Source organism: Myotis myotis, unplaced genomic scaffold, assembly GCF_014108235.1.
Source record: "Myotis myotis isolate mMyoMyo1 unplaced genomic scaffold, mMyoMyo1.p scaffold_m19_p_10, whole genome shotgun sequence".
Classification (NCBI taxonomy): Eukaryota; Metazoa; Chordata; class Mammalia; order Chiroptera; family Vespertilionidae; genus Myotis; species Myotis myotis.
Genome location: NW_023416314.1, coordinates 43,905,631 through 43,925,204, shown reverse-complemented (window position 1 = coordinate 43,925,204; position 19,574 = coordinate 43,905,631). Strand labels below are relative to the sequence as shown.

The 19,574-nt window shown below is 53.4% G+C and overlaps 4 protein-coding genes across 11 annotated transcripts in view; 3 read left to right on the top strand and 1 right to left on the bottom strand.

Annotated features, from left to right (window-relative positions):
* The first annotated feature begins 53 nt into the window (after window positions 1-53).
* On the top strand, window positions 54-8,179 carry TPP1 (tripeptidyl peptidase 1). 2 transcript variants are annotated; one of them, XM_036325248.1, is made up of 13 exons: window positions 54-128; window positions 244-315; window positions 585-724; window positions 3,011-3,161; window positions 3,370-3,497; window positions 3,659-3,837; window positions 4,092-4,290; window positions 4,462-4,650; window positions 4,902-4,971; window positions 5,397-5,517; window positions 5,612-5,770; window positions 5,918-6,043; window positions 6,224-8,179. In XM_036325248.1, the coding sequence occupies exons 1-13, from the start codon at window positions 85-87 to the stop codon at window positions 6,362-6,364; spliced, it is 1,719 nt and encodes a 572-aa protein (XP_036181141.1). In that variant the 5' UTR covers window positions 54-84; the 3' UTR covers window positions 6,365-8,179. The 2 variants fall into 2 exon arrangements, with proteins under 2 accessions (XP_036181141.1, XP_036181140.1); XM_036325247.1 differs by lacking the exon at window positions 54-128 and having other exon boundaries at window positions 179-315.
* Window positions 8,180-8,652: 473 nt separating this feature from the next.
* Window positions 8,653-10,077, top strand: TAF10 (TATA-box binding protein associated factor 10). Its single transcript, XM_036325253.1, has 5 exons — window positions 8,653-8,935; window positions 9,053-9,207; window positions 9,436-9,500; window positions 9,586-9,700; window positions 9,883-10,077. Exons 1-5 carry the CDS (start codon window positions 8,698-8,700, stop codon window positions 9,970-9,972), a joined length of 663 nt encoding a protein of 220 aa, XP_036181146.1. The 5' UTR covers window positions 8,653-8,697; the 3' UTR covers window positions 9,973-10,077.
* On the bottom strand, window positions 10,024-16,602 carry ILK (integrin linked kinase). The gene is made up of 13 exons (XM_036325252.1): window positions 16,482-16,602; window positions 15,933-16,067; window positions 12,547-12,712; window positions 12,292-12,387; window positions 12,004-12,100; window positions 11,838-11,921; window positions 11,668-11,753; window positions 11,440-11,549; window positions 11,206-11,333; window positions 11,004-11,125; window positions 10,833-10,932; window positions 10,598-10,728; window positions 10,024-10,430 (listed from the first exon to the last, which is right to left on the bottom strand). The coding sequence occupies exons 2-13, from the start codon at window positions 16,019-16,021 to the stop codon at window positions 10,281-10,283; spliced, it is 1,359 nt and encodes a 452-aa protein (XP_036181145.1). The 5' UTR covers window positions 16,022-16,067; window positions 16,482-16,602; the 3' UTR covers window positions 10,024-10,280.
* A 52-nt stretch (window positions 16,603-16,654) lies between these two features.
* RRP8 (ribosomal RNA processing 8) overlaps window positions 16,655-19,574 on the top strand; it is a 68,445-nt gene continuing 65,525 nt past the window's right edge. For 5 of the 7 annotated variants that reach the window (XR_004970401.1, XR_004970399.1, XR_004970400.1 and 2 more), the window contains exons 1-4: window positions 16,912-17,248; window positions 18,281-18,644; window positions 18,860-19,313; window positions 19,403-19,532. Coding sequence is in view for 3 of the 7 variants with exons in the window: in XM_036325249.1 (XP_036181142.1) it covers window positions 17,132-17,248; window positions 18,281-18,644; window positions 18,860-19,313; window positions 19,403-19,532 (1,065 nt within the window). In the remaining 4 variants the exon portion in view is untranslated. Of the gene's footprint in view, window positions 16,873-16,911; window positions 17,249-18,280; window positions 18,645-18,859; window positions 19,314-19,402; window positions 19,533-19,574 lie in introns of those variants that run through there. The other 2 variants (XM_036325251.1, XM_036325250.1) reach the window with 2 other exon arrangements.

Sequence of the window (19,574 nt, the reverse complement as noted above, 5' to 3'; positions counted from 1 at the left end):
CACTTCGGGGAGGAACCAGCACGTCACTAGTTTCCAGGCTGAAGCGTGGTAGTGGTAGACTGTAGAGTTCATGTGATCTGTCACATGACAGCAGATCTGCTGAGAGACGGAATGGGACTCGGAGCCTGGTAAGCAATTAGGAGGGCCTGGGAGAAGGGGATCGTGTTGGAGGGAATACATGTTGGAGGGTGGGGAGGCCATCACAACCCAGTTCCCACTGAAACCCCCCTGCCGCCCCCGCAGCCTCCTAGGGCTCTTGGCCCTCTGCGTCGTGGGCAGATGCAGTTACAGCCCGGAGCCCGACCAGCAGCGGACGTGAGTTGATTGAGCACGACCTCCTCCTTCCCCGTATGCCCTGTCCCACACCCACTGCCCTGTTCCTAGCCTCCCTCACCCCCTTACCAGCTCCCGCTACTCACGGCAGACTCTCACCCCCAGGTTCCCAGGCTCAGTCACCTATCATCCACCTTCATGAGCCATATCTGCTGCTGGGGTCTTTCCCAAGCTCTCAGCCCCTAATCCCGAACCTTCTGGGACTATTTCCCATCGCCACCCTAACCAAGGCCGTGTTCCTGACCCCACAGGCTGCCCCCAGGATGGGTGTCCCTGGGCCGTGTGGACCCTGAGGAAGAGCTGAGTCTCACCTTTGCTCTAAGACAGCAGAACCTGGAAAGACTGTCCAAACTGGTTCAGGCTGTGTCGGATCCGGGCTCTCCTCGCTACGGTGCCTGTCGGGACTAGGGCCGGGATGTGGGATGCAGTACAGGGCTGGGCTGAGCCGGGGACAGGGCAGGGCATGTCAAGGTCATGCTCTCAGTTCCTGTCAGGGGGTAATATAGGGCAGATGAAGGGCAGTGGCTCTCATTGAAAAGTTTCTGAATGAAAAGTGAACTGAAGCTAAACTGTCCAAAACCTTTCTATCTGTGTTTGTCAGACTAGAAACCTAAAAGCAGATGTGGTTAAGAGCACAGGCTTTCCCCTGGCTGGTGTGGCTCAGTTGGAGAATCCTCCCAACCAACTGAGAACCATCACAGGTTTGATTCCTGGTCAGGGCACATACCTAGGTTGCTTTTCAATCCCTGGTGGAAGTGCAAGGTGTGTATGGGAGCCAACCGCTTCTCTCTTTCTCGCTCTCTTTTTCTCTCTCCCTCTCCCTCTGTCTCTCCCTTTCTTCCTCTCTAAAATCAATTATTTTATTTATTTTAATCTTCACCCAAGGATATTTTTTTCCAGTGATTTTTAGAGAGAGTGGAAGGGAGGGAAGGTGGGGGGGGGGGAGAGACATAGAGGTGAGAGAGACATATTGAGTGGTGTGCGCGCCCGCACGCGCACATTCACACACACACACACACACACACACACACACACCGACTGACTGGAGCCAGGGATCAAAACTGCAACCCAGGTACATCCACTTTTTAAAAATACATATTTTTATGGATTTCAGAGAGGAAGGGAGAGAGAGATAGAAACATCAATTATGAGAGAGAATCATTGATCTGCTGCCTCTTGCACACCCCCCTCACTGTTTAAATTAAACTAGCCAGGGCCTAATTTAAAAAGAAAAAGGGCCCCTAACCGGTTTGGCACAGCATCGGCCTGCAGACTAAAGGGTCCCAGGTTCGATTACGGTCAAGGGCATGTACCCAGTAGGGAGTGTGCAGGAGGCGGCTGATCGATGTTTCTCTCTCATCGATGTTTCTAACTCTCTATCCCTCTCCCTTCCTCTCTGTAAAAAATCAATAAAATACATTTTTTAAAAAAAGGAAAAGAAAAAGGGCACAGGCTTTATGTTCAGATTCGGATTCGAATTATGACTCTACAAATGGAGAAGTAGCATCTAATACAGATGCTTCTTGACTTACAATGGGGGTTACATCCCAATAAACCCATCTCAAGTTGAAAATATTAAGTCAAAAATGCTTTTAATACATCATAGCTTTGTCTAGTCTGCCTTAAATATGCTCAGAACACAATATCCAAAAAATTGGTAGAGTACCAGTTGGGTACCCTCATGATCATGTGCCTGATGGGGAACTGTGGCTTCCTCCCACGGCCCAGCATCAGCAGAGAGTATCGTACCACACTGCTAGCCCCAGAAAAGATAAAAATTCAAAGTACAGTTTCCACAGAATATGTGTCGGTCTTGCATCATTGTAAAGTCGAAAAATCGTAAGTTGGGGGCTGTTGTACATCTAGGTGCTCACCAACTCAAGTTCCACAAATCCACTCCCATTTCCTTCTCCACTCAGATGCTGAGGCTGCCACCTCTAACTCTAAAGTCGCCTTTGGAGTAGTCCACTTCTCACCCGCCTCGTTGCCACCAGCTTAGTTTATTCTCTCACGTGCTGCTGCCCAGCCCCGTGACTCTCTTCCCTCCACCCGCCTCCCTGCTCTCCTCCACTCTCTGCTCTAAAACTGTCGATGTTTTGCTCCAAGGGTCAGGCTGGATTGTGTCCTTCCCCTGCTTGCAGCCCTTTGTGGTGGGTGGAGGACTGGGGGGGGGGGGGGGCGGAGGAGTGGGGGAGGAGGCGGTCTCGGATGCACCCAGGAGGCGAGTACTAGTGTGCATGGCTCCATACAGGAAAACGGTGACTTGCCATCATGTTAAGCTTAAAATCAACATGTATGAAAATTTGAGCTAAATTAGATATCATCTTATAATTGGCTCTGAAAGTCTCAAAGACTGTTATTGGAGATAAGCTTAAAATGGAGTTTTAATTTATGAACCTCACTTGTTTTTCATGATCATGGCAGTGCATGCTGTGGTGCAGCATTTGCAACCTAGTAGTCTTTAGGATAAGTCCGTATTTCTGGCCCTGGCATACCAGTTCTCTCCAGCTCTTCTGCCCCGGGCCCCCAGTATAAGCTTTACCTGCATGCCTACCTTTGTGTTATAAAGTCCCTCAAGACCCTTCTCCAGGCTCCCAGTGTCTCCTGGTTGAGGCCCAAAAAGGGAAACTTGGAAAAGCAATGAATGAAGGCAAGAGCCTCTACTGAATCCCTGCAGGAAAATACCTGACCCTGGAGGATGTGGCTGAACTGGTCCGGCCCTCACCACTGACCCTGCGCACGGTCCAAAAATGGCTCCTGGCGGCTGGAGCCCGGAACTGCCACTCAGTGATCACACAGGACTTTCTGACCTGCTGGATGAGTGTTCGGTGAGAGAGCATCGTTGCCCCACGGGGGGTACCAGTCGTGCCACCAGGGAGACTAGCCACCCCAATGGGAGGGAGCTGAGAGCTTGCTGGGGGCTCTGGGTAAGAGCTAACGCATAGGGAGACAGCTAACTGCCCGGTGATGCTCACGCGGGTGTCTCTGCTCTGTTCCATGCGTTCTGACCTCTGTTCTCTGCTCTCTGACCTCCAGACAGGCAGAGCTGCTGCTCTCTGGGTCTGAGTTTCACCGCTATGTAGGGGGACCTGCAGAGACCCACGTTGTAAGGTCCCTACGTCCCTACCAGCTCCCGAAGGCCTTGGCCTCCCATGTGGACTTTGGTAACACCCAGTGGGGTTGGTGGGGTTGGGGCAGGCAGGGCCAGGGGCTGGAGAAGTTTAGATGCCATTGGGGGGTGGGGGGGGGTGGGATTGGGGAGATCAGCAGTAAAGTGGAGGTTGGAGTCTAAAAGATCTCCTCAAACCTAATCTCCTTCCCACAGTTGGGGGGCTGCACCGCTTTCCCCCCACATCATCCTTGAGGCAACGCCCTGAGCCACAGGTGGCAGGGACTGTTGGCCTGCACCTGGGGGTGACCCCATCCGTGATCCGTGGGCGATACAACTTGACAGCACAAGACGTGGGCTCTGGCACAACTAACAACAGCCAAGCCTGTGCCCAGGTGAGCCAGGCAGGAGCCCCAGGGTCCTTGAAGCCTCCCCACGGAGCCTGACCGGCCAAGGGCCCGCTCTTATCCCCTATCCAAGGGGAAGGTTGGGGAGATCCTCAGTAAAGTGGGGGTTGGGGTCTAAAAGATCTCCTCAAATCTGATCTTACCGCAGTGGGGGGCTAGTGTAATCTAGGATGCTATCTCTCGGTGCCATGTCCCTTGGGGCTGTCCTCTGACCCATATATCTGCTTTGGCTCCCTCCATAGTTCCTGGAGCAGTATTTCCATGACTCAGACCTGGCTGAATTCATGCATCTCTTTGGTGGGAACTTTGCACACCAGGCATCAGTAGCCCAGGTGGTTGGACAACAGGGCCGGGGCCGGGCTGGGATCGAGGCCAGTCTAGATGTGGAGTACCTGATGAGTGCTGGCGCCAACATCTCCACCTGGGTCTACAGTAACCCCGGTACTATCAAGGGGATTGGTTGGTGGGAAGAGGGATAGGAATGAGTGTTGATCTTTGCTCCCCCAAGAGAATCCTGTGAATTAGAGGGAGATCCTGACAACCTCCCCCCCCACCCCCCACCCCCCAAAAAAATGACTGCCTTGTGCTCCCCTTCCCACAAAAAAAATCCAGGCCGGCATGAGTCACAGGAACCCTTCCTGCAGTGGCTCCTGCTGCTCAGTAACGAGTCAGCCCTGCCACCTGTGCACACTGCGAGCTACGGAGACGACGAGGACTCCCTCAGCAGCGCCTACATCCAGAGGGTCAACACTGAGTTCATGAAGGCTGCTGCTCGGGGTCTTACCCTGCTCTTTGCCTCAGGTGACGTCCTACTGAACACTTAAACACCCCCCAACCCACCCACCTACCCAAACTGAGAGCTCTGACCCCACAGTGACCCCTGATCCTGATCTCTGACTCATCCTCTGAATTTAACAGGGACCACTGACCTGACCTCTAAACTCTGACCTCTTGCACTAAGGACTACTAACTCTTGAATTCCTCTCCGACAGCCAAACCTACATACCAAGCTCTGACCAATTAACCTGAGTGCTAAACTTGGTCTCTCTCAGGTGACAGTGGGGCCGGGTGTTGGTCTACCTCTGGAAGACACCAGTTCCGTCCCAGCTTTCCTGCCTCCAGGTAAGCACCCCAGCTCACCACTTATCTGTGACCACCAGCCTTTCATCTGTGACCTGAGGATCTGGAACCTTTGCCTTGACCCCACCGGGTGCTCCTATGGCTCAGCCTCAGCTTTACGTGCCCTGGTTGCTGAACTCCCCTCTTCTTCCAGTAGGTCCCAGGCCCCATGTCTCCTGAGTAGGACACAGCTCCCAGTGTTTCTCTTTCTCAGGTCCCAGGCATTTTAGTGGAAGGTATGGTGAGTGTTCTGTTAGGAAAAGTATGCAGTCACCTCAGCCAAGCCTTCGGGGCTCAAGACCTTAGTCATCGCCACCTACATGCTTCCCCACAGAGTCCAGCCTTTCTAGCAACCCCCAGGCCATCGCCATCCATTTTGGAGGTACCCTTAGGACCCCTAAAATCTGAGTGCTGTCTTCTGCCCTCAGCCCTTATGTGACCACGGTGGGAGGCACGTCCTTCAAGAATCCTTTCCGAGTCACGAGTGAGGTTGTTGACTACATCAGTGGCGGCGGCTTCAGCAATGTGTTCCCACGACCTTCATACCAGGTACGTGTATGTTTATGTGGGTGGATGGGAATGGAGTGGGGGAGGTCAGGAATCCCCAGTTCAGAAGACATACTCACTCAACGATGCTTTTCAGGAGGAAGCTGTAGCCAAATTCCTGAGCTCCAGCCCCCAGTTGCCACCATCCAGTTACTTCAATGCCAGTGGACGTGCCTACCCAGATGTGGCTGCACTCTCTGATGGCTATTGGGTGGTCAGCAACCGCGTGCCTATCCCATGGGTGTCTGGCACCTCGGTGAGAATCAGCCTGGCCTCAAACCTTCAGGAACTACCCTCAGCCTGTACCCCTAAGACCTTGTGCCCAGAACCCCTGACTTCTCAGAGACCTCTGATCCTTTCAAACATCCCTTCCCCAAAAATCCAATTACTTGCACCCTTGCAGGCTTCTACTCCAGTGTTTGGAGGGATCCTATCCCTGATAAATGAACACAGAATCCTCAATGGCCGCCCCCCTCTCGGCTTTCTCAACCCAAGGCTCTACCAGCAGCATGGGGCAGGACTCTTTGATGTGAGTGTGGAAGGGAGGTTGTGTGAACCTTTTCATAAGAGTATGGGGAGTGCTAAGATAAACCTTAGAGCAGTTCTGATGGGGTAGGATAGTCTCTGGGATCTGAATACAGGGTGAGGGGGTATAATCTGTCAGTATTGGTACCAGCAGGCCCAGATCTGATGCCCACCTTATCCCTAGGTAACCCGTGGCTGCCATGAGTCCTGTCTGAATGAAGAGGTGCAGGGTCAGGGTTTCTGCTCTGGCCCTGGCTGGGATCCTGTGACAGGCTGGGGAACACCCAACTTCCCAGCTTTGCTGAAGACATTAATCAACCCTTGACCCTCTCCTGGTGGGAGAGAGGGCCTATCCCCTGCCTCACAGCTGGTAGCTTGTTTCCTTATTCTGCACTGTTGGAAGCCCTGCTGACCCCTCGCCTGTTGACTGCTGCAGACAGCTTACATCCCTAACCGTGAAGTGCTGTGAGCATGACTTGACTCCCAACCCTACCCTGCTCCATCATCTAGGTCTCCCTGCTCCGGCCTCAGGTTCCTCTACATATGCTATAACCAGTAGTGTTTGGGAGCACACCCTACCCCCCATTCCTTCTCTCTCTTTGCAACCAGGCTTTTCCCAAGGGTTGTCTACAGTCTGTGTACACGATTTTACTTTGTGTTTCCATCTCAATTCATTTCAGTGAGACCTCAGTTCTCAATTTTTACTCTTTCCTCCCCTGACACAGAAACAATGGTCTCCCTGCTGCTTCATCAAGTGCACTCCTCCCAATCTTTACTTGATGGCCCTCTGTCACAGTTGCCCACTCCCTCTCTTTCCTTAGCTTCTAGAGCTTAACTTCTTTCCTGACCATTCCCTCTTCCTCCTCCTCTTTCTCTGCTTCCTCATTGATGTACTTCACTACTGCATCCTTATTTAGTCGTTTGCTCTCACTATCCATTGTCCCCTGGAACAAATCAATGACTGGCATGCACAGCCATCACCATCTGACTAAATCTGACTTTCTATCCAACAGTGATTGATACCTCAAATGCAAGATGTGCAGTTCTCAACACTTCATCTCTCTTCCTCCTTCCCAATCCTTTTATTTCTTCTTGATAAATAAACATACTATGCTTTTCCCAACCAAGCCAGAGAGCTAAGTGTCATTCTAGACTCCCATTTCCATCACCCCCCCTTCAATTAACAAGTCCTGCTGACTTTACCTCTTCAATGTATCTTTATCAATCCACAAGTCCTGCCAGTTATATTTCCTATGTATATCTAGAACTCATCTACTTCACTCCACCTCCACTGCTACTACATTAGCTTAAAGCCACGGTCTCTCCCCTTTGAATTGTAGGCTCTTGCAAAAAGTGACCATCCTTCCTGCGCTTTCCTAAACCATCTTCCAGAGGTAAAATGAAAATCACATCAAGTCATTTACTTGATTAAGACCCTTCAAAGATTATTGGATAAAGTTTAGGCTTTTTATCATGACTCACAAACCTGCCCCCTTCCTTGATATTTGTTCCTGAGGAACAAATTGTTTATCCTCCCCTACTCTTCCCTCAAATATATTCTTTCACTTTTGCTCAAGATATTCCTTGCCCTTAACACTACCCCTGACTCCCCTTTGCTTGATTGATGTCAAGGATTCTTTCCAGACTCAGTTCAGAAAGCCACCTTCTCTTGTGAACTGTTGGCTCCCTGAAGCTGGTTGATTTGGGTATAGTACTAAAGTCCTAGAATTCTGAAGCCAAACCTGCTTGATTCTTGCTTCTAATACAGACTAGTGGAGAGCCTTGGGCAACTAAGTTCACCTCCCTGAGCCTTTTCCTCACGTGGTAAGTGGGGATATCTATACCTGCCTCTCATAACTATCAGTGAATAATTAAATGGAATAAAGGTGATAGAGTGCCTGACACAAAAGTAGGCAGATGTTCATGCCCTTCGTTTTTTGCACTGCACACTCTGTCTACCTCCAGTATTGTAACTCCCACAAAGTATTGAAATTGCCAGTTGACCTGTTTGCCTCCCTTTCCAAGACCGGAAGTGCCTAGAGGACTAGAATCTTGTTTTACTTAACGTTGTATCCCCAGGCCCCTAGCTCAGGATTGGCAAATAGGAATTAAATAAATGTTTGCTACTTCAAGAACCTCACTCTTGCACTCGCTGTGATTTTTGCATATGTTGTTTACTCGGGCTGAATACCTTCCGGTCCACAGCTGCCCTCATTTCTCCGGGCAGCTGGCGGGGCGGGGGCTTTCCTCCTCCACTACGAACCCTAAAAGGCAGAATGGGGGAACTAGAAAGGAGGCCGACTGGCAGGGAACCGGCGGTCGAGGGGGGCCGGGCCGGGCCGGGCCGGGCCGATGAGTCCAAAGCAAGGTCTTGAGGAGTCCGGCTGAATGAAGGTCCCAGCCCGTGGGAGACTCCTCGACATTCCAGGTTCCCAACCCGGTGGAGCCGCCGGGGTCAGGCAGCGGGAGGCGAACCTCCGAGGGCTGGGCTCCGCCCGGTCTGTGTCAGCTAGCGGGCGTTCAGGCAACCGGTAGGCGGGGAGCCCCGCGGCCACGGCGTGGGCGGGGCCAGCGCGAGGCGTCTGACGTCATCCTGGTGTGTGCGTAGCGTGAGCGGAAGCGGAAGCGGCTCTGTTCGCCGCCTCTCCCACCGGCCCGATGAGCTGCAGCGGCTCCGGCGCGGACCCCGAGGCGGCCCCGGCCTGCGCTGCCTCGGCCCCGGGCCCGGCCTCGGCCCCCGCGGTCTCGGCCCCCGCCGCGCTGCCCGCCGGCACCGCTGCGGAGAACAAGGCCAGCCCCGTGGGGACGGCAGGGGGGCCTGGGGCTGGAGCCGCGGCCGGGGGCGCGGGACCCGTGGCGGCGCGGGCCGGGGAGCCGGCCGAGCGGCGCGGGGCGGGTGAGGGCCGGGACGGGTGAGGGGGCGGGGGCGCCCCGGGCGGGGCCCGTCGGCGGGGAAGGCCGACCCAGCCGGGCCCTGGGCCCTCCACTCGTCACAGCGCTGCTTCTCTTCCAGCTCCGGTGTCGGCGGGCGGCGCGGCGGCCCCGGATGGGGCCATGTCTAACGGGGTTTACGTGCTGCCGAGCGTGGCCAACGGAGACGTGAAGCCGGTGGTGTCCAGCACGCCGCTGGTGGACTTCCTGATGCAGCTGGAGGACTACACGCCTACGGTGGGCTTCCCGCCCGCCCTGGGCCACTGGCCCGCCGTCCCGCCAGCTTCCTGCCACACCGCCTGGGTTCCCAACGCCCGCTGCTTGTGTTTGCCCTTCTACCAGCTCTTGTGATTTCCCCTCTGCCCACACAACTGCGAGCTTCCACAGCCAGGCCTGCCCCCTGCCCTCACCTTAGCCCAGCAGGGCTCAGGGCGAGCACTGACAGACGTCTCATTCATTTCTCAGATCCCAGATGCAGTGACTGGTTACTACCTGAACCGCGCTGGCTTTGAGGCCTCAGACCCTCGCATGTGAGTAAATTCTGGACAGGTTGGAGCTTTGGGTGCTTGTGTGGTGTTTGCTGTCCATCTTCTTATGCCAGTGTTCTCTCTCTAGAATTCGGCTCATCTCCCTAGCCGCCCAGAAATTCATCTCAGATATTGCCAACGACGCCCTACAGCACTGCAAAACTAAGGGCACAGCCTCTGGCAGCTCCCGAAGCAAGAGCAAGGTGTGAGGGGAGACTCATTGAATCAGTAATTACCTCCCACAGCAGCGGAGGCTTAATTTATCCTGCAACCCCTTTGGGGGAAACTAAACTCTAGGGGAAGTAAAAAACTTACTCAGGGTCACCTCCCTGGGACCGAAATCATGATTCCTGTGTTCAGCAGGTACTCTTCCCTTTCCCCCCAGGACCGCAAGTACACTCTAACCATGGAGGACTTGACCCCTGCCCTCAGCGAGTATGGCATCAATGTGAAGAAGCCGCACTATTTCACCTGAGCCACCCAACCTATATGTACTTGTCTGCCCCCTTATCCCCACACCAGCCTGTTTTCATAATAAACTTTATTGTGACAGGTAGGGCTGATCCCTCCCATGCTGGGAGACACCGTGTGGCAAGTGACAAAGCTCTGAGCCCAGCCCCTTTTGGGGCCACAGTGCTAGGGATGGGGGCAGGGATGGGCCCCATGGCTGGGGTAGTACCATGACTGGAGGCAGGGGAGGCAACCAGAGTCCTGCTGCTTTGGGCGGTGCATTCCCCTAACTGTGTCCCACACCTCTTAAGTTTAGGTAAGGACTTTCCAGCCCTACTTGTCCTGCATCTTCTCCAGGATAGGCACAATCATGTCAAACTTGGGCCGCTTAGCAGGGTCTTCATTCATGCAGATCTTCATGAGCTTACACACATGGGGAGAAATGCCTGGTGGGATGGTAGGCCGAAGGCCTTCCAGTGCCACCTGTAAATGCAGGGAAAAACAAGGTGGGTCTCAGAACATTGAGTCCTATGTAGCGAGAGGCCTCCAGCCATCAGGACAGGATGACTGTATATTTGAACAACTGTGGGAAAAGCCCAGCCCTCTACAATTGTCACTACTACTATCACTGCCCCAACACGTGCTCTCACCTTCATTCCAATCTCCATGTTGGAGAGGTCAGCAAAGGGTACTTCACGTGTCACCAGTTCCCATAGAAGCACTGCAAAGCTCCACATGTCTGCTGAGCGTCTGTTTGTGTCTTCAGGCTTCTTCTGCAGAGCTGGAGAGATAACACTTATCTGTTCCAGCTGCCTATCCAGTCCTGTCTCTGACCCCCCTCCACTGCTACTGAGCTGCCCTTCTCTATCTCCCACATAACCTCACCTTCAGGGGCCACCCAGGCAGGTGCATACATGCGCCCAGGGCATTGGAAAGAGAACTTGACGTCAGCCATGCTGATGCGGGCAGTCATGTCCTCATCAATCTGAGGAAGAGAAGATTACTAGATAGGGGAAGGTCTGGGGGACTGAGCCAGGAGTGAAGTTGTAACCTCACCATTACACTTCGGCTATTGAGTGCATGTCGTGGGATGAGGGGCTCTAGTGTGTGTAGGAAGGCCATGCCCCTTGCCATGTCCAATGCAAACTTCACAGCCTGACTCTGGTCCACAACAAAACCTAGGAGAGGAGGCAAGAGTCAAATAGCTTGGAGAGGCTCACATACCTCCCTTCAGTGAGATCTGGCATCCCCTACTCACTGGTGCCTTCATGTAGTACGTTGTACAAGGATCCATGTGGCATCAAGTGTGTGATGAGAACCGGGTGAGGAGCAGGTGGAGCATGACAGAAACCTAGCACTGGGAGCACATTCGGATGCGAGAAAATCCTGGGAGAGGAAGAGAGTGTCCCTGGCTAAGAATAAGAGTAAAACATCTTGGGTGTTAAGTCAGGTTCCTTGGAAGCAGTAGCTTCCAGTCTAGGCCGTGCCCCACCTGAGCCGGGGACACTCCTCGTTGAAGTCCCTGCTTTTCCTTGTACTCCAGTCTCGAACCTTCAGCACCTTCATGACAATGTCATTGCCCTGCCAGCGGCCCTTCCATAGCTGAGGGACAGATAAGGGTTAGGAGGCTTTAACTTTCAAGCCCACTAACGAGAAGAAACTTAAAAGGAGGTGCAGATCATGTAATTGGGGAGGGAGGGGCATGAAAGGCAGGGGTCACCTCTCCAGAGTGATTCTGGTTGATCTTTGTAATGAAGTGGAGTTGTTTGAACTCAATGCCGGAGTGTTTGTTCAGAGTCCCATTCCCTGAGGAAGTAAGCAGGTCAGGTACCCAGCTGGAGAAACCCAGGATTATTTCCGATTACCACCCCTTCCTCACAACTGACTCACTGGGCCGAGTGCGGGTGGTCCCCTTCCAGAATGTGTCCTTGTATGGAATACGGTTGAGATTCTGGCCCATCTTCTCTGCCCGCTCTGGGGAAGAAAGACAAACAGTCTTGGCCTCAGCTGAGGAGACAGGCAGGGACAAGACACAGCTGGGGGTTGGGGGACGGACCTCGAAGCAGCTCTCTCAGGGGTGCCTTGGCTTTGTCCACAGGCATTTCTCCATATTTGTTGCAGATGCTGACAAGGGCCCCATTAGCCACCAGGTCCTGGAATGAAAAGGTGGTTGTGATGATGGCCCCTGCCACCTCCCTGGCAATCACAACAACAATCAGATGCAGTACAAATCCTATGAGTGTCCTGTACTCTGCAGTGCTCACAGGATAGGATGAGGACTCCAGATCTCCCACTGAGGCTCAGACTTCCCACCCATCCCAGGGCTGAGGGCCTGAGTACTTACCTCTGCCACCTGATCTTGACCCCAAAAACAGGCATAGTGCAGGGGCACGTTCCCATGCTCATTGACTGCATTGATGTCAGCTTTGTACTGCAGCAGCTGGTTCCCAGGGCCAGACAACAGAAGAGGCAGAAAGCGCAGTCAGTCCCAAATGAGAGGGGTGTTGAGGCAGGTGAGGAGGGAGAAGAGTACACATACTTTCCCCAGTACGTTACAGTGCCTGTGACTGACGTAGGGAACGGAGGGGATCATACACACCTTCTGTACAATATCACGGTGCCCATGACTGGCTGCCAGGTGCAAGGGTGTGTCATCCCCACGGTTCATCACATTGATTCGTGCCCCCCGCATGATCAGCATCTCAACCACAGCAGAGCGGCCCTCTCGGCAAGCCCAGTGCAAGGGGGAGAAGCCATGATCGTCCCTTTGAAGGAAGAGGCAATGGTCATTTTTCTGGAGGTGGAATGCGGGCAATGGCCTTATATTGTCCCTCTGTGTACTCACCCCAAGCAACCTTACCTCTCCAGGACTCTAATTCTCATTCACGTCAGCAGCTCCCAAAGCTGTCCAATTCAGACTTCCCCCTGAGCTTCAAACGCAACCCTCAACAAGTCCTTAAGATTCATTGTTTTCATCAACATCTCCCTCCAGCCCTTCTCTGGCATGCCCTATCTCATTAAATGGTAGCATTCTTTATCTGGATCCTCTACATCCCTTCTGCAACATGTTGGTCCTTTCTGTTTCCCACTGCATCTTGTACATCCCCCTACTATAATACTTATAACACTGGATTGTAGAAATCCATGAATGGGCTGTCTTGTCAGATTGTAAGCTTCTTGAGAGAATGGATTGACAACGGGTTCAGTGCATGTTGGGGGTGCAGAGTCGTGGAGAAAGAATGCCACAATTCATGGGAGAGGGGGCAAACTTACTGACTGGCTCTGGTTGAAACTAAGATTTAAAAATGGAATGGAGTTTAAAAAGTTTTAGAAGGGTTTATAATGAAAATGAGAAATGCTTTTGATAAGCCATTACTGATGAGGCAGCTATCAAACTACCACATAAAACAGGATTCCTTTATGCAAACAATCCTGGGCCCAGAAAACTGAAGAAAATCAGAGTGGCTTCGTGTAGAAAGAAAACTGCTTAACTTTTTTCTTTTCCCATGGACCTATATTTTATAAAGTAAAAGAACTGTACAAAAAAAAAAAAAAACACCAAAACAATTGGGTGGGAGCAGGGCCTGCCTGACAGCCTGGGGCCATAAAAGGAAATTCCCTCAAGTCCCGGAGGCAGATCCAAGGGGCGGAGCTGGGGTTGGTCTGTGGTTTGGGCAGACTGCCTCCGGATGCCTTAGTGCTGTGGTCACTTCCTTGTGGGGGCTCTAGGCCCGGCCTGGAGCTGATCAGGGGTCTGGCCACCGCAGGCCAACCAGAAGCCCCCGATAGCCCATGGGAGGGAGGGGGCGTGGCCTTAAACGTAATGATTTCCTTCCGCAGCTGCTTTCATCAGCTCCCAGCCAAAAGTTCCCCTGGGAGGTGGGGCTCCTCCCCCTCCCCAAAGCAATTACCACCCCTGCTTATCACCCTCAGTTTTACTTCCCAGCACTTTAATTTATGCCTTGGCTTATCACCCTCCACCCCCACCCCAGTCTATGGCCCCAAAACAGGCCTGAGCCTGAGAGCAAAAGTATGGATAGGATTCTGCCCACTGTCAGCCGCACAGTGACCTCAGGGCCAAGACTTGAATCCCAGAGGGGCCTGAAGGGAATTCATCCCAACCTCTATCCATCATGTGGCCACCTTGAGCCCTCAAAACCTATCCCCTCAAACCAACAGCCTTCCAGTTTCACTGCCACCCCTTCACTTTGGGGCAGCAGCGTCTATCTGGGTGCCACCCCCACTGGACTTCGCCTAAGCCTTTATAAAGTCACCAACAAAATAGTAACGGTGCCCACTGACTTTATTAGAGCAACCTTTAAGGAATTATATGAATGACGGAACAAGTGACTTCGCATTATGGAGAAGTAGTATAGAGCCTAATGGGAACCAATGAGCCTAGTGGGAGCCTGGATGAAGATGACAGGTGATTCTTGCCTCTCAAACCTAAAAACTAAACTCTGCCAACCTTAAAAAATTAAATTTTAAAATGAAATTGAAATCCATCATCCTGAGTCAACATCACTACTGCTTTTCTTGTCTTCCAGTCTTATCCAACCACATCTCTCATTCAACCTAGCTGGCACAAGGCCCTTCCTCGAGGTATTGAGTCTGAATCCCCACCTCTAGTGCCCAGCAGAGGGGTTGTATTTAGTACAGTTCCTTAAATGAAGGAACCCTGTGTAATCTGGATCCTTCACCTGCTTTCCTCTGCAACAGCCCTCACGAGATCATCAGATAGAGCATTAATTGTAAATTCAACGGGTACTGTAAAGTGTTTAAATTCTTTGATCTCTCAGGAGCCTATACTAATGTTGACCACTCCCCCTTCATTGAAACAGTCACTTCTCTAAGCTTAACCAAGTTTTCCTGTTTCTCCTCCGGTTGTTCCTTTTAAGTCTTGCAGGCTTCTCATCCCCTCTCCTGCACACCCATGTCTTCACGTATCATCTATATGCTAATATCTCCCAGATCTGTGTCTCCAAGTCAGACACAGCTCCTGAAACCCAGATCTGCATGACCAACAACTTGCTCAACATTTCCACTTCCCTTACTGTCGCTTTAACATGTCTAGAGTGGAGCTTATCATCCTTCAATCTTGTCCATCTCAGTTAAAGGAACCACCATCTACCCAAGGGCCCAAGCCAGAAGCCTCGTCATTGTCTTTGACCTTACTCACTTCCCTCACCAAGTCTCACCAATTCTTTTTTATTTATGTATTTATTTGTTTATTATTCTTTTTTAAAAAATGTCTTTCCAATTACAGTCAATATTGTTTTGTGTTAGTTTCAGGTGTATCGGCACAGTGGTTAGAGACAATCATATATTTTACAAAGTGTTCCCCCTGACGCTTTCACCAAGTCTTTACCATAAAGATTTCGGGAATCTGATCTTTCTTTTTCACCTATCCACCCTAGCCTAAGCCGCAGCCACCACGTCTGGGATGAACCAGGCAACTGCTTCTCTTCACCTTGCCACCGCCTTCCCAAAGCATCCACGATGACCCTTTACAAAGGGACAACTTCGTGTCACTCCATGGCTTTAGAGTCTAAAGTTTAGACCCTTGTCCTTAGAACAGAGACCTTACTATAGCCCAAATATCCTCGCATGACCTGGCTGACCCTTGCAGACCTTTCCGGTCTCCTGTGGTTCTCCACTTGCACCCACTGCTTCCTATCCCCCAGCCACACGAAACCGGACCATCTCGGGCGCTCTCCACTCCGTCTTGCCTCCTCGCCCAGGAAGTTCCCCGAGGCTGGAAAGCTCTGCAGCCTCTGCCAATACAACTTGTACTCAGCAGTCAAGGTTCAGCTCAAACACAGCGTCCTCTGTGGAGCCCCTCTGCCCTCCCCGCCCCCCACACAGGCTGTGCTTGGCACTCATCACACTGGACAGGGGAGTCAGCCGCTCCCCCCAGAGAAGCACCCCGATCACCGAGAGGAGGGCGTCTGCCCTTCCTCGCACCCACCGGACACCTCAGCTCACCCCTGGTTGAGGTCGTTCTCCGTGTTGTCCAGCCACAGGCGAACGGCTACCGCGTTGCCCTCCCGGCACTGAGTGAAAATGTCGTCCATAGCAGCGTCCCGGCGCTCGGTCCCCTGGGTTGGGGAAGCCTGGGGACTGTGGAGAGATCCAGGGAACGGGGTGAGCCCCAAACTTTGTCCCCTGAAGTGCAGAAGTGTTCGTGTTGGGGATGGGGGTCTGGGTGCTGCGTCCCCAGTTAGTGGAGGTTTGGGAAGGAGTTCGGGGCAACGGGAGGATCCCCAACTGTGTGTCCCCGGACGTGAGAGAGGCGCGTCCGGGCGCGATAGGGGGTGCCTGGGAGGTAGTCTATCTCCAGAAGGGATGTCAGGGAGCGCGCACAGGGACCCAATCCGCTAACAGCTGGAGGGGGGGAGGGAGTTCGGGCGCCCTATTCCCTGGGGAGGAGATCGGGGGTGCTTCCCGGGGTTGGCCCTCGTTCCGACTCGGAACTTAGGCGGAGGGAGGGGTGAGGGCGCCCTGGGGAGGGGGCACGGGTGTTCCCGCACTCACCGGGACTCGGGCTGGAGGAGCCTTCTTCGGGGAACTCCCGTCCGGCCGCGCCCGCCCCGGCCCCGCCCAGCCCCTGGCCCTCCGCTGCCGGCGCGGACCTCCCTTCCTCCCGCCTCCTTGCCCTTCTAGCCCGTCAGGGCTGAAACTCGATGGTTTTCGGCGCCGCGCCGGCCGCTCTAGCCACCCTCGCGTGCACCGCTTGGTTTCCGGCCCTGTGCGCTCGGATTCCCGGAGGCGCTCTCGGCACGTGGAGAGGCGCGGGCATCCCGCCGCCTCACCCCGCACCTCGCAGATGTTTGAGGAGCCGGAGTGGGCCGAGGAGGCCTCATTGGCCGCGGGCCTCCGGCCTGTAGCCTCGCGGACTCGGCCGGCGGCAGCCTGTCCGATCAAGGTGAGTGGCCCCGCATGTCCCCGGAGCTGTTTAAGGCCCTGACGCGGATTCTCGTGGATCTCAGCGCTGGCTACGCCGCGCGCGCACTCCGCGAGTGTGAGTGTGAATGTGTGTGTGTGTGTGTGTGTGTGTGTGTGTGTGTGTGTGTGTGACCGACTGAGATCGAAGGTCTGAGATCTTCCACAAGAAAATGACGTTGGAACTGAGAGTTGCTAAGCAGAACTGAGTGAAGCAAAGAGGGTTTCTTGGACAGGAAAGCATGTGCAAAGGTCCTGGGTCAAGAGACCATGCATGTCCTACGAGGGTCACACACACAGAAATAATCCGTGTCCATGGAGCACAGAGAATGCGAGGGGAAGCCATTGAAGTCGGAGAGGTAAGTTAGTGGTTTTGCATATTTTAAGGATAGACAGAAGCTCATGGAGCGGCAAGGATTCCTTCAGAATTGCAGTGTGGAGACGACTTGAGCGAGAGCGAGGGAATGACAGTGGAGGAAGGGTTGCCTGTACAAAGGTGGTGTGGAGGGGCTCCTAAGCACCCCCCAATTAAGTGCCTGGGCTGAGACTGCCTGGCGGGACTTCAATCCCGAAGGCCCCCCAGACAATAGACCTCCTTTAAGCTTCTGCTGATGTGAAGGCAGCAGTCCTTTTCAGGCTCCTCCTACTCTCTGTGAGCTTCCAGCATAGAATCTGCCTGCTTTATGCCTCCTCTTCATTCCCGCAACCCATTGCTCTAATCCAGGCCACTGGTCCCCCTGTCAGCCGTGTGTCTCCTTCAGTCCTCTCTACTGCGGCTAGAGTCGTTTTAAACAGGTGTCGCTCTTGTCAGAAACCTTCTACCTTTTACCAGCTGGAGGCAAACACCTGAGGCGGAGGGTTGGAACTCCTGGTCTCTGGCCTTGGTCCTGTTGCTTGTGGCTTTACCACATTCCTCTGGGGAACCCCAGTGCCTCCTCTGAACATTGAAAAGAGTGGTTTCTCTGTCTTCCAGCCTCCCAAAGGTGGGGGTGACAACTTGAAAGTTCTTCGGGGTCTGACATGCTTCGTGACAAGCTCGTTAACTGGGAATAATCCAGATACTTTTGCCAGTGTTTGAATCAGGTCCCTATCTCTCCCTTCTCGTTTCCCAGGTCCCATCCATTCTCCTCGTCCCAGCTTTCATCCCTTCTTTTTTACATATGTATATGTTTATTGATTTCAGAGAGGAATGGAGAGGGAGGGAGAGATAGAAACATCAATGATTAGAAAGAATCATTGATTGTCTGCCTCCTGCACACCCGCTACTGGGATTTAAGCCTGCAACCTGGCCATGTGCCCTGGACTGGAATAGAACCCAGGACCCTTTAGTCCACAGGCCCACGCTCTACCCACTGAGCCAAACCTGCTTTCATCCCTTCTTTCTCCTCCAGGGCTCCAAGCGCCGACAGCTCTTGGCCACACTACGGGCCCTCGAGGCAGCATCTCTTTCCCAACAGCTCCCCAGCCTACCTGGCAGTGACTCTGAGGAGGAGGAAGTGGTGGAAAGGAAAAAGAAACGCCCCAAAAAGGCCTCATTGGCCAGTGTTTCTACTGCAGTAGAGGAGAAAAGGAAGAAGCAGCATCAAAAACAAGGCCTACCTGGCAGTGACTCTGAGGAAAAGGAAGTAAAGAAGAAGAAGTGCCGCAAAAGGGCTCTTGAAAGTGATTCTGCTGCAGAAGAAAAAAGAAAGGGGAAATGCCAGAAACAGGCGCCTTCAAACCCTGCCCAGCACCTGGACAGTGTTGACCCAACAGGTATTAGTGGATGCATATGTGTGTGGGGGACAGGGAGGGGAATCGTCTGGTCTTACATATGACCGGGGTTACTTCCCATCATCAGGTGTGAGGTTGGGCAGTTATTAGTACTTTCATCCAGGCCACAGTCTCTGTGTTTGGCCAGGATGAATATGCCGAGCCTCTGAGTTCAGTGGATCTTGCCCCAAATATGCCTTTCCATCTTCCCCCGACAGGTCCCAAAGCTTGGAAGAGTAGTGCTACAGGTGACCCATCCAAGCCAAGCTCTGTGGCCACTTCCCCCCAAACTCCCCATGCCTTGAGTCGCAAGCAGTGGCGGAACCGGCAGAAGAACAAGCGTAGACACAAGAACAAGTTTCGGCCACCTCAGCCGCCAGACCCAGCCAAAGTCGCAGCCCCCACAGAGGAGACAGAGGTGCCTCCTGCCCCCACTCAAGATGACCATGAGGCTCGGGCAGGAGCTCTGCGGGCCCGCATGGCACAGCGGCTGGATGGTGCTCGATTTCGCTACCTCAATGAACAGCTGTACTCAGGGCCCAGCAGTGCTGCACAACGCCTCTTCCAGGAAGACCCCGAGGCCTTCCTCCTCTACCACCGCGGCTTCCAGAGCCAAGTCAAGAAGTGGCCGCTACAGCCAGTGGACCGCATCGCCAGGGATCTTCGCCAGCGGTGAATGGGGTTGGGTACTGTGAAAACCGATGTTGGTCGATCATGGGCTCAGACTAGACCAGTGAGTGATCCCTCCCCTCCACTCCCAGGCCTGCGTCCCTGGTGGTAGCTGACTTTGGCTGCGGGGACTGCCGCCTGGCTTCAAGTATCCGGAACCCGGTGCACTGCTTTGACTTGGCCTCTCTGGACCCCAGGGTCACTGTATGTGACATGGCCCAGGTAAACCCCTGTATCCCTCTCTGTGTCTGGCCTGTGTTCTAA

What these genes read in the sequence shown, in the direction of transcription:
- TPP1 (XM_036325247.1), top strand. Translation starts at nt 179, where the DNA reads ATGTTGGAGGGTGGGGAGGCCATCACAACCCAGTTCCCACTGAAACCC. An exon ending in CTGGGTCTACAGTAACCCCG is followed by an intron (nt 4,291 to 4,461) that starts GTACTATCAAGG and finishes AAAAAAATCCAG; the next exon opens with GCCGGCATGAGTCACAGGAA. An exon ending in TACCCTGCTCTTTGCCTCAG is followed by an intron (nt 4,651 to 4,901) that starts GTGACGTCCTAC and finishes GGTCTCTCTCAG; the next exon opens with GTGACAGTGGGGCCGGGTGT.
- TAF10 (XM_036325253.1), top strand. Translation starts at nt 8,698, where the DNA reads ATGAGCTGCAGCGGCTCCGGCGCGGACCCCGAGGCGGCCCCGGCCTGC. An exon ending in GGCCGAGCGGCGCGGGGCGG is followed by an intron (nt 8,936 to 9,052) that starts GTGAGGGCCGGG and finishes CTTCTCTTCCAG; the next exon opens with CTCCGGTGTCGGCGGGCGGC. An exon ending in GAGGCCTCAGACCCTCGCAT is followed by an intron (nt 9,501 to 9,585) that starts GTGAGTAAATTC and finishes TTCTCTCTCTAG; the next exon opens with AATTCGGCTCATCTCCCTAG.
- ILK (XM_036325252.1), bottom strand. Translation starts at nt 16,021, where the DNA reads ATGGACGACATTTTCACTCAGTGCCGGGAGGGCAACGCGGTAGCCGTT. An exon ending in GTCAAGATCAGGTGGCAGAG is followed by an intron (nt 12,101 to 12,291) that starts GTAAGTACTCAG and finishes TTTTCATTCCAG; the next exon opens with GACCTGGTGGCTAATGGGGC. An exon ending in ACATGGAGATTGGAATGAAG is followed by an intron (nt 10,431 to 10,597) that starts GTGAGAGCACGT and finishes CTGCATTTACAG; the next exon opens with GTGGCACTGGAAGGCCTTCG.